Source organism: Oryx dammah, unplaced genomic scaffold, assembly GCF_014754425.2.
Source record: "Oryx dammah isolate SB20612 unplaced genomic scaffold, SCBI_Odam_1.1 HiC_scaffold_11210, whole genome shotgun sequence".
NCBI classification, from domain to species: Eukaryota; Metazoa; Chordata; class Mammalia; order Artiodactyla; family Bovidae; genus Oryx; species Oryx dammah.
Window position 1 is genome coordinate 412,803 of NW_024080603.1, and position 17,456 is coordinate 430,258.

Genomic DNA, 17,456 nt, shown 5'->3' on the forward strand with positions numbered 1-17,456 from the left:
ATAGTTACTGTTTCACTAGTGAATAGTTACTATTTCAGTGAAAGTGAAAGAGGAGTGTGAAAAAGCTGGCTTGAAACTCAGCATTCAAAAAACTAAGATCATGGCATCTGGTCCCATCACTTCAGGGCAAATAGATGGGGAAACAATGGAAACAGTGACTTTATTTTCTTGGGCTCCAGAATCACTGCAAATGGTTACTGCAGCCATGAAATTAAAAGACGCTTGCTCTTTGGAAGAGGAGTTATGACCAACCTAGACAGCATAGTAAAAAGCAGAGACATTACTTTGCCAACAAAGGTTCATCTAGTCAAAGCTATGGTTTTTCTAGCAGTCATATATGCATGTGAGAGTTGGACCATAAAGAAAGTTGAGAGGCAAGGAATTGATGCTTTTGAACTGTGGTGTTGGAGAAGACTCTTAAGAGTCTATTGAATAGTTCAAACAGTTTCTGTCAAGTACATTTGTTGTCTAGGTGGAGAGAGGAAGGCTTAGTACTTCCTACTCTTTCTGCTTTCCTGAGGTCTCTCTAGTATACTTTTATGAGCTTCTTTCTCAGCTGCCCTAAAAGAAAGCAAAGGAGGAATCTAGACCAGAAGATTAGTCCTTAAGTTCTGGTGTATGCATCTGCCACTGGATTAGTCCAGATGAAGGGGTTTAGGGAAGTGCACCTTCTCCAGGCAGCTCTTTAGGAAACCGCGGGGAGAGGGAAAGATTTCCTGATCCCCAAGCCAAATAAAAGATGCACAAGCCATCTGAAAAAGGAGGGTAGTATTCTCAGCATGAACTTGCTCTGCCGGCTCCAGCTGCAGCGTCACGCACGTCCACTAGGGGCCGCTCCAACGACCCAATCTGGGCGCGCAAACCGGGCAACGCCCCGCGCATGCTCACTGGGTGTAGCGTACGCCTCTGAACCTCTGCGGACACCCTAGCTTTAGGCTGCTGCTCCCCTGGTGGCTACGCTAAAGCAAACCTCTAGCAGCTGGGTACGGCAGCTCTTTGGGGACAAAAGTCTTCCCTCTGGGGTGGGCTCCGCTTCGCGCTCACGGGTCTTTGGGGCAGACCTGAGCCGGCAGGTATCAGAGGGTGCGCTGTGCTGCGCTCCGGGCTTGCGCGGAGTTGGGGTTGACCTGGGCCGGGGCCCGCGGGACGCCGTCGCTGCCCGGATGTTGCGATGGCTGATCGGGGGAGGCCGAGAACCACAGGGACTGGCCGAGGTAAATCCCTGGGTGGACCCTGCCTGCCGCTGCAGTGGCCTAGCCTGCCCGAACTGTGGCTGCTGTCTGAGCCCGGCTCGCATCCGGACGTGGGAGACCCGGCGGAGGCGGGGCCTGCGGGTTCCGAGGGCGAGGTCGGCGGGGGTGGGGGGCCCTTTCCCTGCGAGGCAGACCCCACTTCCAGGAGGTGTGGAGACGGAAACTGATGGGAGTCCAACGACAGAATCAAGGACGCCCAACCAGTCTTCTGCCTACTTAAAGCAGTCTCGTTCTAATTTTAAAAGCATCCGATTTAGTAGAGAGTAAGACGGTGTGACTGCAGATTGACACTTTTGTTTGATATTTTTTTCACTTCCCAACATCAACTGATGCATGCTCAGGGAATATGAAATTAATTTCATTAATTCTATAAAACCAAAAAAGATGTGATTATTTTTAAAATCAATAATTTGCTTAAAAGTTAAAATTATTTTGAGTTCCATAGTCACACTTTCTTCATGGGCCTGAATAGCTGAATAGACTTAAATGTTGAGAATAAAGTAATTTTGGAACCTGGCAAGTATTGAGATCTGGAATTTATTTCAAATGCTATTCAAGAATAGGATTCATGTTGAATTCTCTCTATTTTTTATAGGGAATATTTTTGATTGTTAAAAAAAACTTGTGTTGTAAGCAGTCTTCTCCATTTTAACTTCCTCATATCTTTGCAATTCAGGCTTATTATCGTTGTCTTAAAAAGTATTTCTTATTTAAAATTAGGTTTATTACAGATAGGCTTAAATTCTAAAGATTGTGGAAGAATTGTGGAAAATTGACTAGTTTGTGTGTGATATATATGACAATTCCTTATTAACCCAATTCTTTTTTTAATCATAGAATTTTATTAACTAATTCTGCCCTGTTTAGCAACCTTTCATTTGGAGGAAGTAGTGTACAGTTTTCAAACTGCTTGCATTTTTCTCATCAGAACCACTGCTAGAAGGGTGATGGGATAAATGAAAAAATTACTGCTTTGAGTTAATTTTTTTAACATTAATGAGTGTTAAATTGTACATTTCTTCATGTAAAAGTACTTGTGTTTTGTAACTGCTGTGAATTCTGAACCAGTGATTTTTTGTTCATTATGCAGGAACTTTGTATCTAGGCTTCTAGTTTAAAGCAGTGTTTGCCTACTGGCATGGTTTTGCCCCTTAGAGGACATTTGGCAATGTCCGGAGACATTTTTCATTGTCACTGTTGAGAGGTTCAGGGAGAAGTTTGATTTCTCTTGACATGTAGTGTGTACAAGCCAGGAATGATGTTCAGCATTCTGAAATGTGCAGGAAAGTCCTCAACAAAAGACTTACCTGGTCCAAAATGTCAGTATTGTCATGTTTGAGAAGCTACAATTTAGAGGTTAAGGAAACAAGTTTTATCATGAAATAGTACTGGATTTGACTATAGGAATGGAATTGGTAAGATCGACCTTACAGAATTATTCAGTGAGTTATAAGCCATATGTCCTTTATTCAGTGTCTGACATATGGACTGCCACTCATATACTTTCAAATAGAAATGAAGGTGTGTAGGTCTTAGGACTAAGCATCATACTGTGTAAATTTACCAATTATCTTTGTTGATATTGTCCAAAGTTGAATTTATTGAATTCATTGACTATGAATTATTTCATTTTTCCTTTGTTCATTCAGTACACGTGCCTAGTGCCTGTAATGGGGTAGGCACTGTTTTAGCCTATGTTATATTTTACCCCTTTGACTTAAAGTTGTATTTCTGCCAAATTTTGAGAAACACCCATTTAAAAATATTGTGTTGGTTTGGCCCATTAGTTTTTTAGATCAGGTTTATTGAGGTATAATTTCCATAAAACAAAATGCATCCTTTAAAATTTATTTTGACCTGAAAATATTTAAATTTATGATGTGGATTTGTGCTAAGAGAAATGTTTTATGTTAAATTGGCAGTTACTTAATATTAGGGGAAATAATATATAGTATTAGGATACCATATATTACAGTTTCTAAAATCTTGTGTTCTTAAATGTATATCATATAGTTTTATTCCAATATCATCTTTTATCATAAATCATTTTATGTTTTTTTCTGTTACCCCATTACAAGAAATCTCCGTTACAGACAATAGGTGAAGAACAAACCCAGAACCCCTACACTGAACTGCTTGTACTGAAAGCTCATCATGACATTGTACGGTATCTGGTACGGTTAGATGACTCCAGGTAAGCAGCTCTAGTTACCCAATTGACTACTGTTTGGAAAGAGTTTGTTTTTTTGAAATTTTATATTAAAAACAACTTCAGAATTAATCCAGCTTTTCTAAAAATTTTGGAACTGATCAGTAATAGCATTTAGTAGAAATTGACCCCAGTGGCTTGATGAAATATGTGTCTGAAGTCTTTTTGCTCAGAAGTTAGGGTATCATTTCTGGTGATTTGATGGTTATTTTTGCTTATTCAAAGTTTTGGGTTTCTTTTTTGTTATTGTTTTTGAGTACTCAACAAATACTCTTGTTAGTTTAAAGGAGATGTGTGACTTTAAAATGTTGGTGGGAGTTTTAACTGTATGTTAAGGTGAATCTAAAGAACCAACCCAGGTGGCACAGTGGGAAACAGTCCGCCCACCACTGCAGGAGACGCAAGAGATGCGGGTTTGACCCCTGGGTCGGGAGATCCCCTGGAGAAGGAGATGGCACCCCACTCCAGTATTTTTGCCTGGAAAATTCCGTGGACAGAGGAGCCTGGCGGGCTACAGTCCAGGGGGTCGCAGAGTCAGACATGAGTGAACGCGTGCACACATGCGCACATACACACACACACCCCACATACACACAAAATGTTTAAATATCAGGTACCTCCCAGGAAGGTACTATTTTCAGTAGAAGATTAGGAAAGTATTTAATCTGAATTTTTTGTTATTCAAAATGTTTTTTTATTTTTTAACACCAAAAACATTTTTTATTGGGTTATAGCTAGTTAGCAATGCTGTGACCGTTTCAGGTGAACAGTGAAGGGACTCAGCCATACATATCCATACATATCCATGTATCCACTCTCCCCCACACCCCCTTCCATCCTGGCTGGCACATAACGTTGAGCAGAGTTCCATGTGCTATTCAGTTGGTTTTTGTTGTTATCCATTTTAAATATGGCAGTGTGTACATGACCTTCCCAAAGTCCTTAACTATCCCTTCCCCCCAGCAACTGTGAGTTCATTTTCTAAGTCTGTGGGTCTTTCTGTTTTATAAGTTTATTTGGGTCGTTTCTTTTTGGATTGCACATGTAAGGGATGTCATGTGATAGATCTCCTCTGCTTCACTCAGTATGACGCTCTCTAGGCCCATCCATGTTGCTGCATAGGGCCTTCCTCCATCCTTTGTAATGGCTGAGTAATATTCCCCCACTTCTCTCTCTCTCTCTCTCTCTCTATATATATATATATGTATATACGCACACATATATATTTATTTCTTTATCCATTCCTCCGTCAGTGGACATTTCTGTTGCTTCCGTGTCTTGGCCATTGTAAACAGTGCTGCAGTGAACACTGGGGTGCGTGTATCTTTTCAGGCCATGTTTTTCTCTGGGTATATCCCCAGGAGTGGGGTGTAGGGTCATTTGGTAGCTCCATTTTTAATTTTGTAAGGAACCTCCATACTGTTCTCCATAATGGCCTGTACCAATTTACATTCCCACCAATATCGCAGGAGGGTTCCCTTCTCTCCACTTCCCTTCCGGCATTTGTTGTTTGTAGGTTTTTGATGATGGCCAGTCTGACCAGGTGTGAGGGGATATCTCACTGTAGTTTTGATCTGCATTCCTCTAATAACTAGCAGTTTTGAACATCTTTTCACGTGCCTCAGGGCCATCTGTTTGTCCTCTATAGAGAAATGTCTGTTCAGGTCTTCTGCCCAGTCTTTGTGTGGGTTGTTTGTTTTGACGCTGTTAAGTGTCATAAGCTGTTTATGAACTTTGGAGACCAATCCCTTATCAGTCTCATCATTTGCAAATATTCTCTCTCAGTCTGTGGGGTTTTGTTTTGCTTTGTTTATTGTTTCATTGCTGTGAACAAGCTTTTGAGTGTAAGTAGGTCCCATTAGTTTATTTTTGCTTTTATTTCCATTATTCTGAGAGATGGGTTAGAAATGATTTTGCTGTGATTTATGTCAGAGAGTGTTCTACCTATGTTTTCCTCTAAGAGTTTTATAATGTCCGATCTTACATTTAGGTCTTTAATCCATTTTGTGCTTGTTTTTGTGTGTGGAGTCAAGAAATGATCTAATTTCGTTCTTTTACATGTGGCTGTCCAGTTTCCCCAGCACCGTTTGTTGAAGAGACTCTCTTTCCAACATTGTGTAGTCTTGTATCCTTTGTCATAGATTAATTGATCAGGTGCATGGGAAAATGTACCTTATTCTGTACTTCCTTGCTAACACGTATAATGTTGTGTTATATTTGCAAATAGAGAAGGTGTATAGGTGTTAGGACTGTAGATTTAGCTTGTTATTGATCTGTAGATCTGTTTTATTAAGCCTCTGTTCAACTGTATGCTTATCCTTTGTAGCCTCTATCACAAATAACGATTACACAAGTAATTGTGTAACTGTATAATATTTATCTTTCTCTCTAGATGAGAGTGAGGGACATTTTTTTTTTTCTTATTCTCCACAGTATCTTTAGTACCTGGCATGGTGCCTTACATGTAGCAGGTAACTAATAATTGTTAAATGAATGAATGACTCCCTCAACTAGTAAGTGTACATGTTGCATGCCATCCTGAATCCCTAACCCCACTTCTCTCGTCTCTGTCAACTCCTCCACTATCACCTCTTAATTTTCTCTTTTGTCTTTGATACCACCTTTAATATTTTCATCCATTTTGAACTCAGTGGGTGACTGCTACCGTGATTATTTCCAGTTCTCCGTATCATCGCTGATATCCTTTACCTTGTCTTCTCTGCTGTCCTTATGTCTTTGGTGTTTAGTCGACTGCCCCACATGTGGTGCAGCTCTGGCGATACCTGGAGTCGTGCTGAGCTTCAAAGGTTAGGAGGACAGGCCTGCTTGCCAGCCCCTTCACCACAGCCACAGCTGCAGTCTCTGGGGCTCCCAGGCCACCTGCACTTCTGGCCAGTGAGCTACAGATTCTCACTATCCCCTCAGGTTGGATAATTCTCTAGAGTGACTAACAGAACTCAGGAAGGCACTATATTTACGATTACAGGTTTTAAAAATTTATTTATTTTAACTGGAGGCTAATTACTTTACAGTATTGTAATAGTTTTTTGCCATACGTTGGTGTGAAGCAACCATGGGTGTACATGTGTCCCTCATCTTGAGCCCCCTCCCAACTCCCTCCCGATCCCATCCCTCAGGGTTGTCCCAGTTCACCAGCTCTGACTGCCCTGTTTGCATCGAATTCATGCATCAAGTTTGGACTGGCGATCTATTTCATATATGTAATATACATGTTTTAGTGCTATTCTCTCAAATCATCCCACCCTCGCCCTCTCCCACAGAGTCCAAAAGACTGTTCTATACATCTGTGTCTCTTTTGCTCTCTTGCATACAGGGTTATTGTTACCATCCTTCTAAATTCCATATATATGCGTTAATATACTGTATTGGTGTTTTTCCTTCTGACTTACTTCACTCTGTATAATAGGCTCCAGTTTCATCCACCTCATTAGAACTGATTCAAATGCATTCTTTTTAATCACTGAGTAATATTCCATTGTGTATATGTACCACAGCTTTCTTATCCATTCATCTGCTGATGGACATCTAGGTTGCTTCCATGTCCTGGCTATTATAAACAGTGCTGTGATGAACACTGGGGTACACATCTCTCTTTCAGTTCTGGTTTCTTCGGTGTGTATGCTCAGCAGTGGGATTCCTGGGTCATAAGGCAGTTCTGTTTCCAGTTTTTTAAGGAATCTCCACTCTGTTCTCCATAGTGACTGTACTAGTTTGTATTCCCACCAACAGTGTAAGAGGGTTCCCTTTTCTTTACACCCTCTCCAGCATTTATTGTTTTTAGACTTTTTGATAGCAGCCATTCTTACTGGCATGAGATGGTACCTCACTGAGGTTTCGATTTGCATTTCTCTGATAATGAGTGATGTTGAACATCTTTTTATGTGTCTGTTAACCATCTGTGTCATTATAAAGGATATGGTCGGGGCTAGCCAAATGAAGAGATACAAAGAGTAAGGTCTAGAATGATACCTTCTATTCTGTGTCCTCAGGACACGTCCCCCTTTCAGTGCATCAGTGGGCATCACCAGTGAGGAAGCTCCCTCAGACTTTGGGTGTCCAGAATTTTATTGGGGTTTTATTACATGGGAATGATTATCTCACTTATTTGCCACATGACTGAACTCAGTTTCCAGTCCTCTACGTGTTGTCCCTTCCCTGTGCCCCCAGGTTGGGAGGTCAGGATGATATCCCGTGGCTCAATTACAAACCAGGGACAAGTCTAGCCAAATTATTGTATGAGCACATGGTCCTCAGATTTTTAAGATTTCACGTCGATTGCTATCCTTCAACCAGAGAAGGCAGTGGCACCCCACTCCAGTATTCTTGCCTGGAAAATCCCATGGACAGAGGAGCCTGGTAGGCTGCAGTCCATGGGGTCGCTAAGAGCGACTTCACTTGCACTTTTCTCATGCATTGGAGAAGGAATTGGCAACCCACTCTGGTGTTCTTGCCTGGAGAATCCCAGGGATGAGGGAGCCTGGTGGGCTGCTGTCTGTGGGGTCACACAGAGTCGAACACCACTAAAGCAACGCAGCAGCAGCAGCTATCCTTCAAAATGTCTTCTTGACTGTTCTTATTACATAGTTTGAAGAATTTGAAGAAAAGGCCATCTTGTAGAATAAGGATCATTGTACAGATATTGATATTTGATTGCATTTTCCCAGTGTGGTGCTTGTGTGAAGGCTAAGTCTCTTTAGTTGTGCCTGACTCTGTGACCCTATGGACTGTAGCCTGCCAGGCTCCGAAGTCTCTGGGATTCTCCAGGCAAGAATACTGGAGTGCGTTGTCATGCCCTTATCAGGGGGTCTTTCTGACCCAGGGATCGAACCCACATGTTGGCAGGCAGGTTCTTTACCACTTGTGTATACTTCAGTTATTCAGTAGTAACTGTTTTGTCAATAGTACAGAGCTATAGAGGAGAATATCAGTTATCTATTGCCCAAGCAGTGACTGCAGCCATGAAATTAAAAGATGTGTGCTCCTTGGAAGAAAAGCTATGACAAACCTAGATAGTGTGCTAAAAAGCAGAGGCATCACTTTGGCAACAAAGGTCCATATGGTCAAAGCTGTGGTTTTTCCTGTAGTCATGTATGGATGTGAGTTGGACCATAAAGAAGACTGAGTGCCAGAGAATCGATGCTTTTGAACTGTGGTGCTGGAGAAGACTCTTGAGAGTCACTTGGACTGCAAACCAGTCAATCCTAAGGAAATCAACCCTGAATACTCATTAGAAGGACTGATGCTGAAGCTCCACCTGATGTGAAGAGCCAACTCATTGGAAAAGACTCAGATGCTGGGAAGATTGAGGGCAGGAGAAGTGGGTGGCAGGGGTTGAGACGGTTGGATGGCATCCCCAACTCAGTGGACATGAGTTTGAGCAAGCTCTGGGAGATGGTGAAGCACAAGGAAGCCTGGCATGCTGCAGTCCATGGGGTCGCAAAAATTGGGCATGACTGAGCAACTGAACAACAGCAACGAAAGCAAACCGTTTCTTCCACTATTTTGTGGGGTGACATTTGGGTAGGCTCGGCTCGATGGGCTCTATTGCCTGTGCCAGGATCAGCTGACCTTGTTTAGGTTCGTATTGTGTTTATGTGGCCGCCTGGTGGATTGGTTGGGGTGGCAGGTTTACAGCTGTCTCAGCTGGGATGACTGGGGATCTCTCCATGTGGTTGCTCGAGTGCTAGTTCAATAGGGATGGAATTTAAACACTGGTAAAAGGGCAAGCCCCAGTGCAAAGCTCTTCAAGTCTATTTTCAGTATGTTTGCTGCTGTTTCATTGGTTAAAGCAAGTCAAGCTGGCATGAATTTAGTCAGTTGATGCGTGAACTCTGTCTCTTGATGGGAGAAGCAACTAAATCCTATTGCAGAAGGTGGTGGATATAGGGAGGGAGATTGTTGGCCATGTTTCCTGTATACCACAGTGCATCTAAATGTCTTGAATAGATTTTTTTAAAAGGCCAACTTTTTTGGCTTTTGCAGTCAGGTGAACATATTACTATATGAACCACATTTAATTCTTTGTCTCCAAGTCATGACTACGTCAGAATTTGCATATAATTAGGTATGAAGTTTTTCACTCAGTTGCAGACCTGAAGAACTTTTGTTTGAAAAAATTTAATTCTGTAGTGTACTTAAAAAAAACCTGAAAGAGTCATTATTGGTAAGAAGTACATAAAAAATACACAAATGATGTAACTGTTATAAACAGAAGAGCACAGTGTTTTCATTCTTAATGTAATAGTTTAGATAGTTCAGATATAGCTTTCCACTACATATGTACATTATTTATGCATTGTCAAATTACAGAAATACCTTTCCAGTTTTTAAATAGTATATCATTATTCCTTTTATGTTTTTATTTAGTTTTTATGGACATCACCTTCTGGATTTTTGGTCAACTGTTGTAATCCAGGTTTCACGCTTCAGGTCTTTAGATAATATCATTTTATTGAGAATTTTGCAGAAGGATTTTCTTGTTTTCTCGGTGGCTCAGCTAAAACCAGTGAGTGGAAAATTTTCTCAGATTGGTTTTTGAAGATACCAAATAAATCCTGTATAACCTAACAGACAGCTGCCTTTTCTTTTCTTCTTTAGTATTTTTTGAACATGAAGTGAGGGTCATATTGATTGGGAGATCACTAAAGAAGGCTAAGCCTCAGCAAGAGTCTTCCAAAAAATGGACTGTGCTAAAATTGCATGTAATACTCGAGCATTTGACACATTAAACCAAACTGAGTTCATAACACATTTTAAGAATAGTTTTCTCTGTTGCTCATTTGACCATCCCTTGCTTCTCCAGGAAACAGACAAGGTTATGTAGGATGGTGATCATGACTGGAAAAGAATCAGATGACCCATGAAATGCCAGGCTGAAGGCCAGAGTATACCCCTAGGGTGACTGTGAAGCTGTACATTCACAGGGATCTAGACAAACAGTACAGTTTGATAATTCACTAACAGTGAACGATATGTTACACCTTTAAGAAAATATTCTAAAGCTAAGAATATCTTTCTAAAGATATTCTTAGTTTCTTTCTAAAACTAAGAATAACATTTAGAGAATAGAAATCAGTAGTCAAGACCATTTCAGTTCAGTTCAGTTCAGTCGCTCAGTCGTGTCGATGCTTTGCGACCTCATGAATCGCAGCACGCCAGGCCTCCCTGTCCATCACCAACTCTCGGAGTTCACTCAGACTCACGTCCATTGAGTCAGTGATGCCATCCAGCCATCTCATCCTCTGTCATCCCCTTCTCCTCCTGCCCTCAATCCCTCCCAGCATCAGAGTCTTTTCCAATGAGTCAACTCTTCGCATGAGGCGGCCAAAGTACTGGAGTTTCAGCTTTAGCATCATTCCTTCCAAAGAACACCCCAGATCTCCTTTAGAATGAACTGGTTGGATCTCCTTGCAGTCCAAGGGACTCTCAAGAGTCTTCTCCAACACCACAGTTCAAAAGCATCAATTCTTTGGCACTCAGCTTTCTTCACAGTCCAACTCTCACATCCATACATGACCACAGGAAGAACCATAGCCTTGACTAGACGGACCTTAGTCGGTGAAGACCTTTTAGATCCTCCTAATACCTCAGTTCCCTGGGAAGTAGACAATAAAATGGAGTTAAGCATGAAAAGGATTGTTAGAAATACGAAAGGAAAGGGAAGAAGCAGGATTGGACTGGGGAGCCATCTTAAACTGTGATGGTGATTTGACCAAGTGTCTGTAAGCCCAGTATGGAGCTCTGGAGGAAAGAATGCTCTTTAGATGGTCCTGCTTTAGGGAAATAACGAGGACTGTCTAACCTGCATTGCTTGGACACTGGCTGAGGGCCGTCCAGGACTGTGCCCTGGCTGCTACCGCCTTGCTCATGTCCCAGGCACTGGGCGCCAGCTGAGATAGTTTGCAGGCGTGCTTAGTCGCTTCAGCCATGTCAGACTCTCTGCGACCCTGTGGACCATCACCTGCCAGGCTCCTCTGTCCGTGGGATTCTCCAGGCAAGAATACTGGAGGGGGTTGCCATTTCCTTCTCCAGAGAGACAGTTTGAAAGCTGAAATGGACTGTTGAAGTCAACAGCTGGAGGCAGATTAACCACCTTCCTCATAACTGGGCCGCTGGTCCTGTCTTGAAGGGGTATCTGCAAGTCAAGACCTATCCTGCCTTTCTATACCAACTCTGTCTTGAGATCAGTGATGTTTGATGAGAGGACATTTTCTTTATAGAAGGATTCAAGCTAGGAAGAATCATAGAATTGGACTCTTATTTTGCCATCTCTAATAGAATAACAGATTTAGGCAATGCTTATTGATAGCTGTTAACATCACAAACACGCACACAGACAAAAGATTGCCAGAAATTGTATTTCCTGTTGGGGAATATAACCTCCTTATGAAGTAGTCTTACCAAATAGTCAAATTTAAATATGATTGAGTCTCTAGATGTCTCAGTTTACTAGAAACACAAGGGACACAGATGCATATCAAATGATAACACAAGAAGGTAGCTAACAAAATCCAGACTGTGAGAACTCTGAAGACAAATGCTTAATTACAAGGAAAAAAAATATGAAGAAAGAATCAATAAAATAAGAGAGACTAGAGATATAACAATCAGTTGCAGTATATGAACCTTATTCATGGACTGCATCATCCATGGGGTCGCAGAGGGTTGGACATGACTGAGTGTCCAACTTTCACTTTTCACTAGCTCTTCTAATGTACTTAAAAAACATTGTGCGACAAATTTGATTACATTGTGGTGATGTTAAGGAATTAAATGTTAACTTATTTGTGACGTAAATATGTATTGAAGTATTTATTGATGAAATATGGGATTTGCATCAAAATAATCTGCAGGGGGGCGGGTATTGACTATGGTACAGATGAAACAATATTGGTCATAAGTTGATAATTATTGAAGACATGTGATGAGTACCTGGAGATTTTCGTTATACTGTTCTCACTTTTATATGTATTTAAATTCTTCATAATGAACAGTTTTAAATGATGTATATTTTATATAGAGGGAAAAACCCTCCAATTTAAAAGGTATTTTTTTTGTTTCAGTATATTTTTTCTTGGGTATTATTAGAAGTAGGAATCACACACATAGACATGAACCCATACAGCTTAATAGCTGGATTACTAGCTGCAATCCAGCTAGCAAAAAGCTGGATTAAAGGATGTAGCTTTGATATACAACCACAGTGGGTTTCCTAATTTTCACCGTGAGTTATGTAGACTTATTCACTGAATTGCTGGTACAGCTGGACATTTGCAAACTTCCCACTCAGATGTAAGTTTACCCCAAAAGTAAGAGCAAGCCAGACTGTTCCCTTGCTGTGCAGTGCTGTGCTTAGTCGCTCAGTCGTGTCCGACTCTTGGTGACTGCATGGACTGCAGCCTGCCAGGCTCCTCTGTGCATGGGATTCTCCAGGCAAGAATCCTGGAGTGGGTTGCCAGGCCCTCCTTGTTCCCTCGCTATGAACAGACAAATCTCAGAGAACCCAGAAGGGTCTGATCTGAGCATACTCAATGAGTTCTTTAAACTTACTTATTACTCAGTGGGACAGAGAGGCCAAGGCTATTTCTGTAGTAGAAGTTCCTTCCAGAGAAGGCAATGGAGCCTGGTAGGCTGCAGTCCTTGGGGTTGCAAAGAGTCGGATACAGCTGAGCAACTTCACTTTCACGCGTTGCAGAAAGAACTGGAAACCCACTCCAGTGTTCTTGCCTGGAGAATCCCAGGGACGGGGGAGCCTGGTGGGCTGCTGTCTCTGGGGTGGCACAGAGTCGGACACAACTGAAGCGACTTAGCAGCAGCAGCAGAAGTTCCTTCACAGGTATTTGAGCTCAGAGAGATGTAGTTTCCCACCAATTTAAGTCACACAGATTTTTTTGTATTCTAATAAATACCTATAAACTTGATGTCATTTAACTTTGTGATTTGGGGGAGACGAAAGCTTATCAAAGATTTTACCTTTGCAAATAAGTGTGGGAATTAAAGATTTTTCCATCTTTATTCTGTCTGTGAGATGTTTATATTAGAATTGTGTTAATTAAATACATGTGCTTGTGCTTAGTTGCTCAATCATGTCTGACTCTTTGTGTTACTTAGTCAAGGGAAAAATTTTTTGATGCTAGAGTAGATCATGAAAGAGTCAGCAACATAAATATCTATGGTTCCTGAAAATGCTTTGAAGTTGCCTTCAGCTTCTCTTACAAGTTTCTGTCTACAAACTTCTCTAATTTTCTTCAAGTAATTCTAGCATCAGGGTAAGTAAAGGTTTATTTTAAATGAAAATTTTATTATTTTTTATTTTTGTCTAGTTTCTGATATTAGCATTTTTCAACTTTATTATAAAAACTATATACTATTTTAGTTGCATTATGATTAGAAAGCACTTTGGGGTTTGTTGGAAAGGACTTCTGCATTGTCATAATAATACTCTATTTTTCCAGGACTTTATGGTTATCTAAATATTGAATACAAGAAAGTTTATGTTTAGGTTTATGGCTTATCTTTTTTTATATCCTTTAAGGTTATGTTTGAATCCGTAGCACCTTTGATTTAATTAAAATAAATTCTCCTGAATAAGAACTATTATATAAGCACTTAAGTGATGGCCATAGGAATTACTTGCGGTAATACTTTATTTTATACAAGTCTTTGTGAACCTTTGCTGTACTTTCAGCCTACAGTTCGCAAGAATGAGAATACTTTTGCTGAACTATTCAAAGGAAGGTGTTTACAGGAACTGATTCCTATAAATTGAAATAAGCATAACAGAATTCTCAGTGGGCTAATAATTTGGACCCTGTAGCATTCCATCATACTGCAGACTGTGAGCCCTTCAAAGACAGAAACTTAGCTCATTGATCTTTACTTTCAGGATCAAGCATATAAATATATAAAATTAATGCTAAATATATAGTTAAAGCATACTAAAGATTTCTAGAATAAGCAAATCATTCTTCAGTTCAGTTCAGTCGCTCAGTCGTGTCCGACTCTTTGCAACCCCATGAACATGCCAGGCCTTGCTGTCCATCACCAACTCCCAGAGTTCACCCAAACCCATGTCCATCGAGTCGGTGATGCTGTCCAACCATCTCTTCCTCTGTCGTCCCCTTCTCCTCCTGCCCTCAATCCTTCCCAGCATCAGGGTCTTTTCAGATGAGTCAGCTCTTTGCATCAGGTGGCCAAAGTATTGGAGTTTCAGCTACAACATCAGTCCTTGCAGTGAACACCCAGGACTGATCTCCTTTAGGATGGACTGGTTGGAGCTCCTTGCAGTCCAAGGGACTCTCAAGAGTCTTCTCCAACACCACAGTTCAGAAGCCTCAATTCTTCAGCACTCAGCCTTCTTCACAGTCCAACTCTCATATCCATACATGACCACTGGAAAAACCATAGCCTTGACTGGGTGGACCTTTGTTAGCAAAGTAGTACCTCTGCTTTTCAATATGCTATCTAGATTGGTCATAACTTTTCTTCCAAGGAGTAAGCGTCTTTTAATTTCATGGCTGCAATCACCATCTGCAGTGATTTTGGAGCCCCCAAACATAAAGTCTGACACCATTTCCACTGTTTCCCCATCTATTTGCCATGAAGTGATGGGACCAGATGCCATGATCTTCGTTTTCTGAATGTGGCACTTTAAGCCAACTTTTTCACTCTCCTCTTTCACTTTCATCAAGAGGCTTTTTAGTTCCTCTTCACTTTCTGCCATAAGGGTGGTGTCATCTGCATATCTGAGGTTATTGATGTTTCTCTCGGCAATCTTGATTCCAGCTTGTGCTTCTTCCAGCCCAGCGTTTCTCATGATGTACTCTGCATAGAAGTTAAATAAGCAGGGTGACAATATACAGCCTTGACATACTCCTTTTCCTATTTGGAACCAGTCTGTTGTTCCATGTCCAGTTCTAACTGTTGCTTCCTGACCTGCATATAGGTTTCTAAAGAAGCAGGTCAGGTGGTCTGGCATTCCCATCTCTTTCAGAGTTTTCCACAGTTGATTGTGATCCACACAGTCAAAGGCTTTGGCATAGTCAATAAAGCAGAAACAGATGTTTTTCTGGAACTCTCTTGCTTTTTCCATGATCCAGCGGATGTTGGCAATTTGATCTCTGGTTCCTCTGCCTTTTCGAAAACCAGCTTGAACATCTGGAAGTTCACGGTTCACGTATTGCTGAAGCCTGGCTTGGAGAATTTTGAGCATTACTTTACTAGTGTGTGATATGAGTACAATTGTGCAGTAGTTTGATCATTCTTTGGCATTGCCTTTCTTTGGGACTGAAATGAAAACTGACCTTTTCCAGTCCTGTGGCCACTGCTGAGTTTTCCAAATTTGCTGGCATATTGAGTGCAGCACTTTTACAGCATCATCTTTCAGGATTTGAAATAGCTCAACTGGAATTCCATTGCCTCCGCTAGGTTTGTTTGTAGTGATGCTTTCTAAGGCCCACTTGACTTCACATTCCAGGATGTCTGGCTCTAGGTGAGTCACACCATTGTGACTATATGTTTGCTTATTCACACTGCTTGAGAACAATGCTTTCTTGATTTTATTATAAGTCAGCCACTGTACAAATTATTTTTCTTTTTTTTTTTTGCCTTTAAAAAAATTTTATTTATTTTTTAACTGAAGCATAATTGCTTCACAGAATTTTGTTCTCTGTCAAACCTCAACATGTATCAGCCATAGGTATACGTATATCCCCTCCCTCCTGAACCTCTCTCCCATCTCCCACGCCATCCCACCCCTCTAGGTTGACACAGAACCCCTGTTTGAGTTTCCTGAGCCATACAGCAAATTCTCGTTGGCTGTCTATTTTACATATGATAATGTAAGTTTCCATGTTACTTTTTCCATACATCTCACCCTCCTCTCCCCTCTCTCCATGTCCATAAGTCTTTCTCTAGGTCTGTTTCTCCATTGCTTCCCTGTAAATAAATTATTCAGTACCATTTTCCCAGATTCCATAAGTGAAAGTGAAGTCACTCAGTCGTGTCTGACTCTTTGTGACCCCCATGGACTGTAACCTACCAGGCTCCTCCGTCCATGGAATTTTTCAGGCAAGTGTACTGGAGTGGGTTGCCATTTCCTTCTCCAGGGGATCTTCCCGACCCGGGGATCAAACCTGGATCTCCCGCATTGCAGGCAGATGCTTTACCATCTGAACATATATATGCATTAAAATACAATATTTATCTTTCTCTTTCTGACTTACTTCACTCTATGTAATCTTACCTCATTAGAACTGACTCAAACACATTCCTTTTTATGGTTGAGTAATATTCCATTGTGTATATGTACCACAGCTTCTTTATCCATTCATCTGTTGATGGATATCTAGATTGCTTCCATGTTCTAGCTATTGTAAACAGTGCTGCAGTGAACAGTGGGATACATATGTCTTTTTCAATTTTGGTTTCCTCAGCGTATACGTGAGGAGTGGGATTGCTGGGTCATATGGTGGTTTTATTCCTAGTTTTTTAAGGAATCTCCATACCATCTTCCATAGTGGCTGTATCAATTTACATTCCCACCAACAGTGCAAGAGCGTTCCCTTTTCTCCACACCCTCTCCAGCATTTATTGTTTGTAGACTTTTTGATGAGGGCCATTCTGACTGGTGTGAGGTGATATCTCATTGTAGTTTTGATATGCATTTCTCTAATAATGAGCAATGTTGAGCATCTTTTCAAACTATTTTTCTTGATAGTGTTTGTATCATGGTTGCCTTCTACTCTACAAAATACAGATGATTTTTTTTTTGCCATGTAGTGAATGGATGGTAAAGAGTAGGGAAAAGCTATAATTTAGTTCATTACAGCCCTTTTTTCATGCCAAGAAACAAGGACTATTTCTTTAGTCCTTTAAACCTACTAGAGGTAATCAGAAATGTGTTGGACTGGAAAGTGCCATATTGGAAAGATAAATACGATAATTACTAAATTTCATTGATTCTAAAAAGCCTA

The 17,456-nt window shown here is 41.0% G+C and overlaps 1 protein-coding gene across 3 annotated transcripts in view; it reads left to right on the plus strand.

Moving 5' to 3' along the window:
• The first annotated feature begins 910 nt into the window (after positions 1 to 910).
• LOC120860938 (WD repeat-containing protein 41) overlaps positions 911 to 17,456 on the plus strand; it is a 46,719-nt gene continuing 30,173 nt past the window's right edge. Inside the window, exons 1-2 of one of the 3 annotated variants that reach the window (XM_040236648.1) lie at positions 911 to 1,214; positions 3,332 to 3,447. In XM_040236648.1, coding sequence (XP_040092582.1) covers positions 1,164 to 1,214; positions 3,332 to 3,447 — 167 coding nt within the window. In that variant the 5' untranslated portion in view covers positions 911 to 1,163. The remainder of the gene's footprint in view (positions 1,215 to 3,331; positions 3,448 to 17,456) is intronic. The other 2 variants (XM_040236646.1, XM_040236647.1) reach the window with 2 other exon arrangements.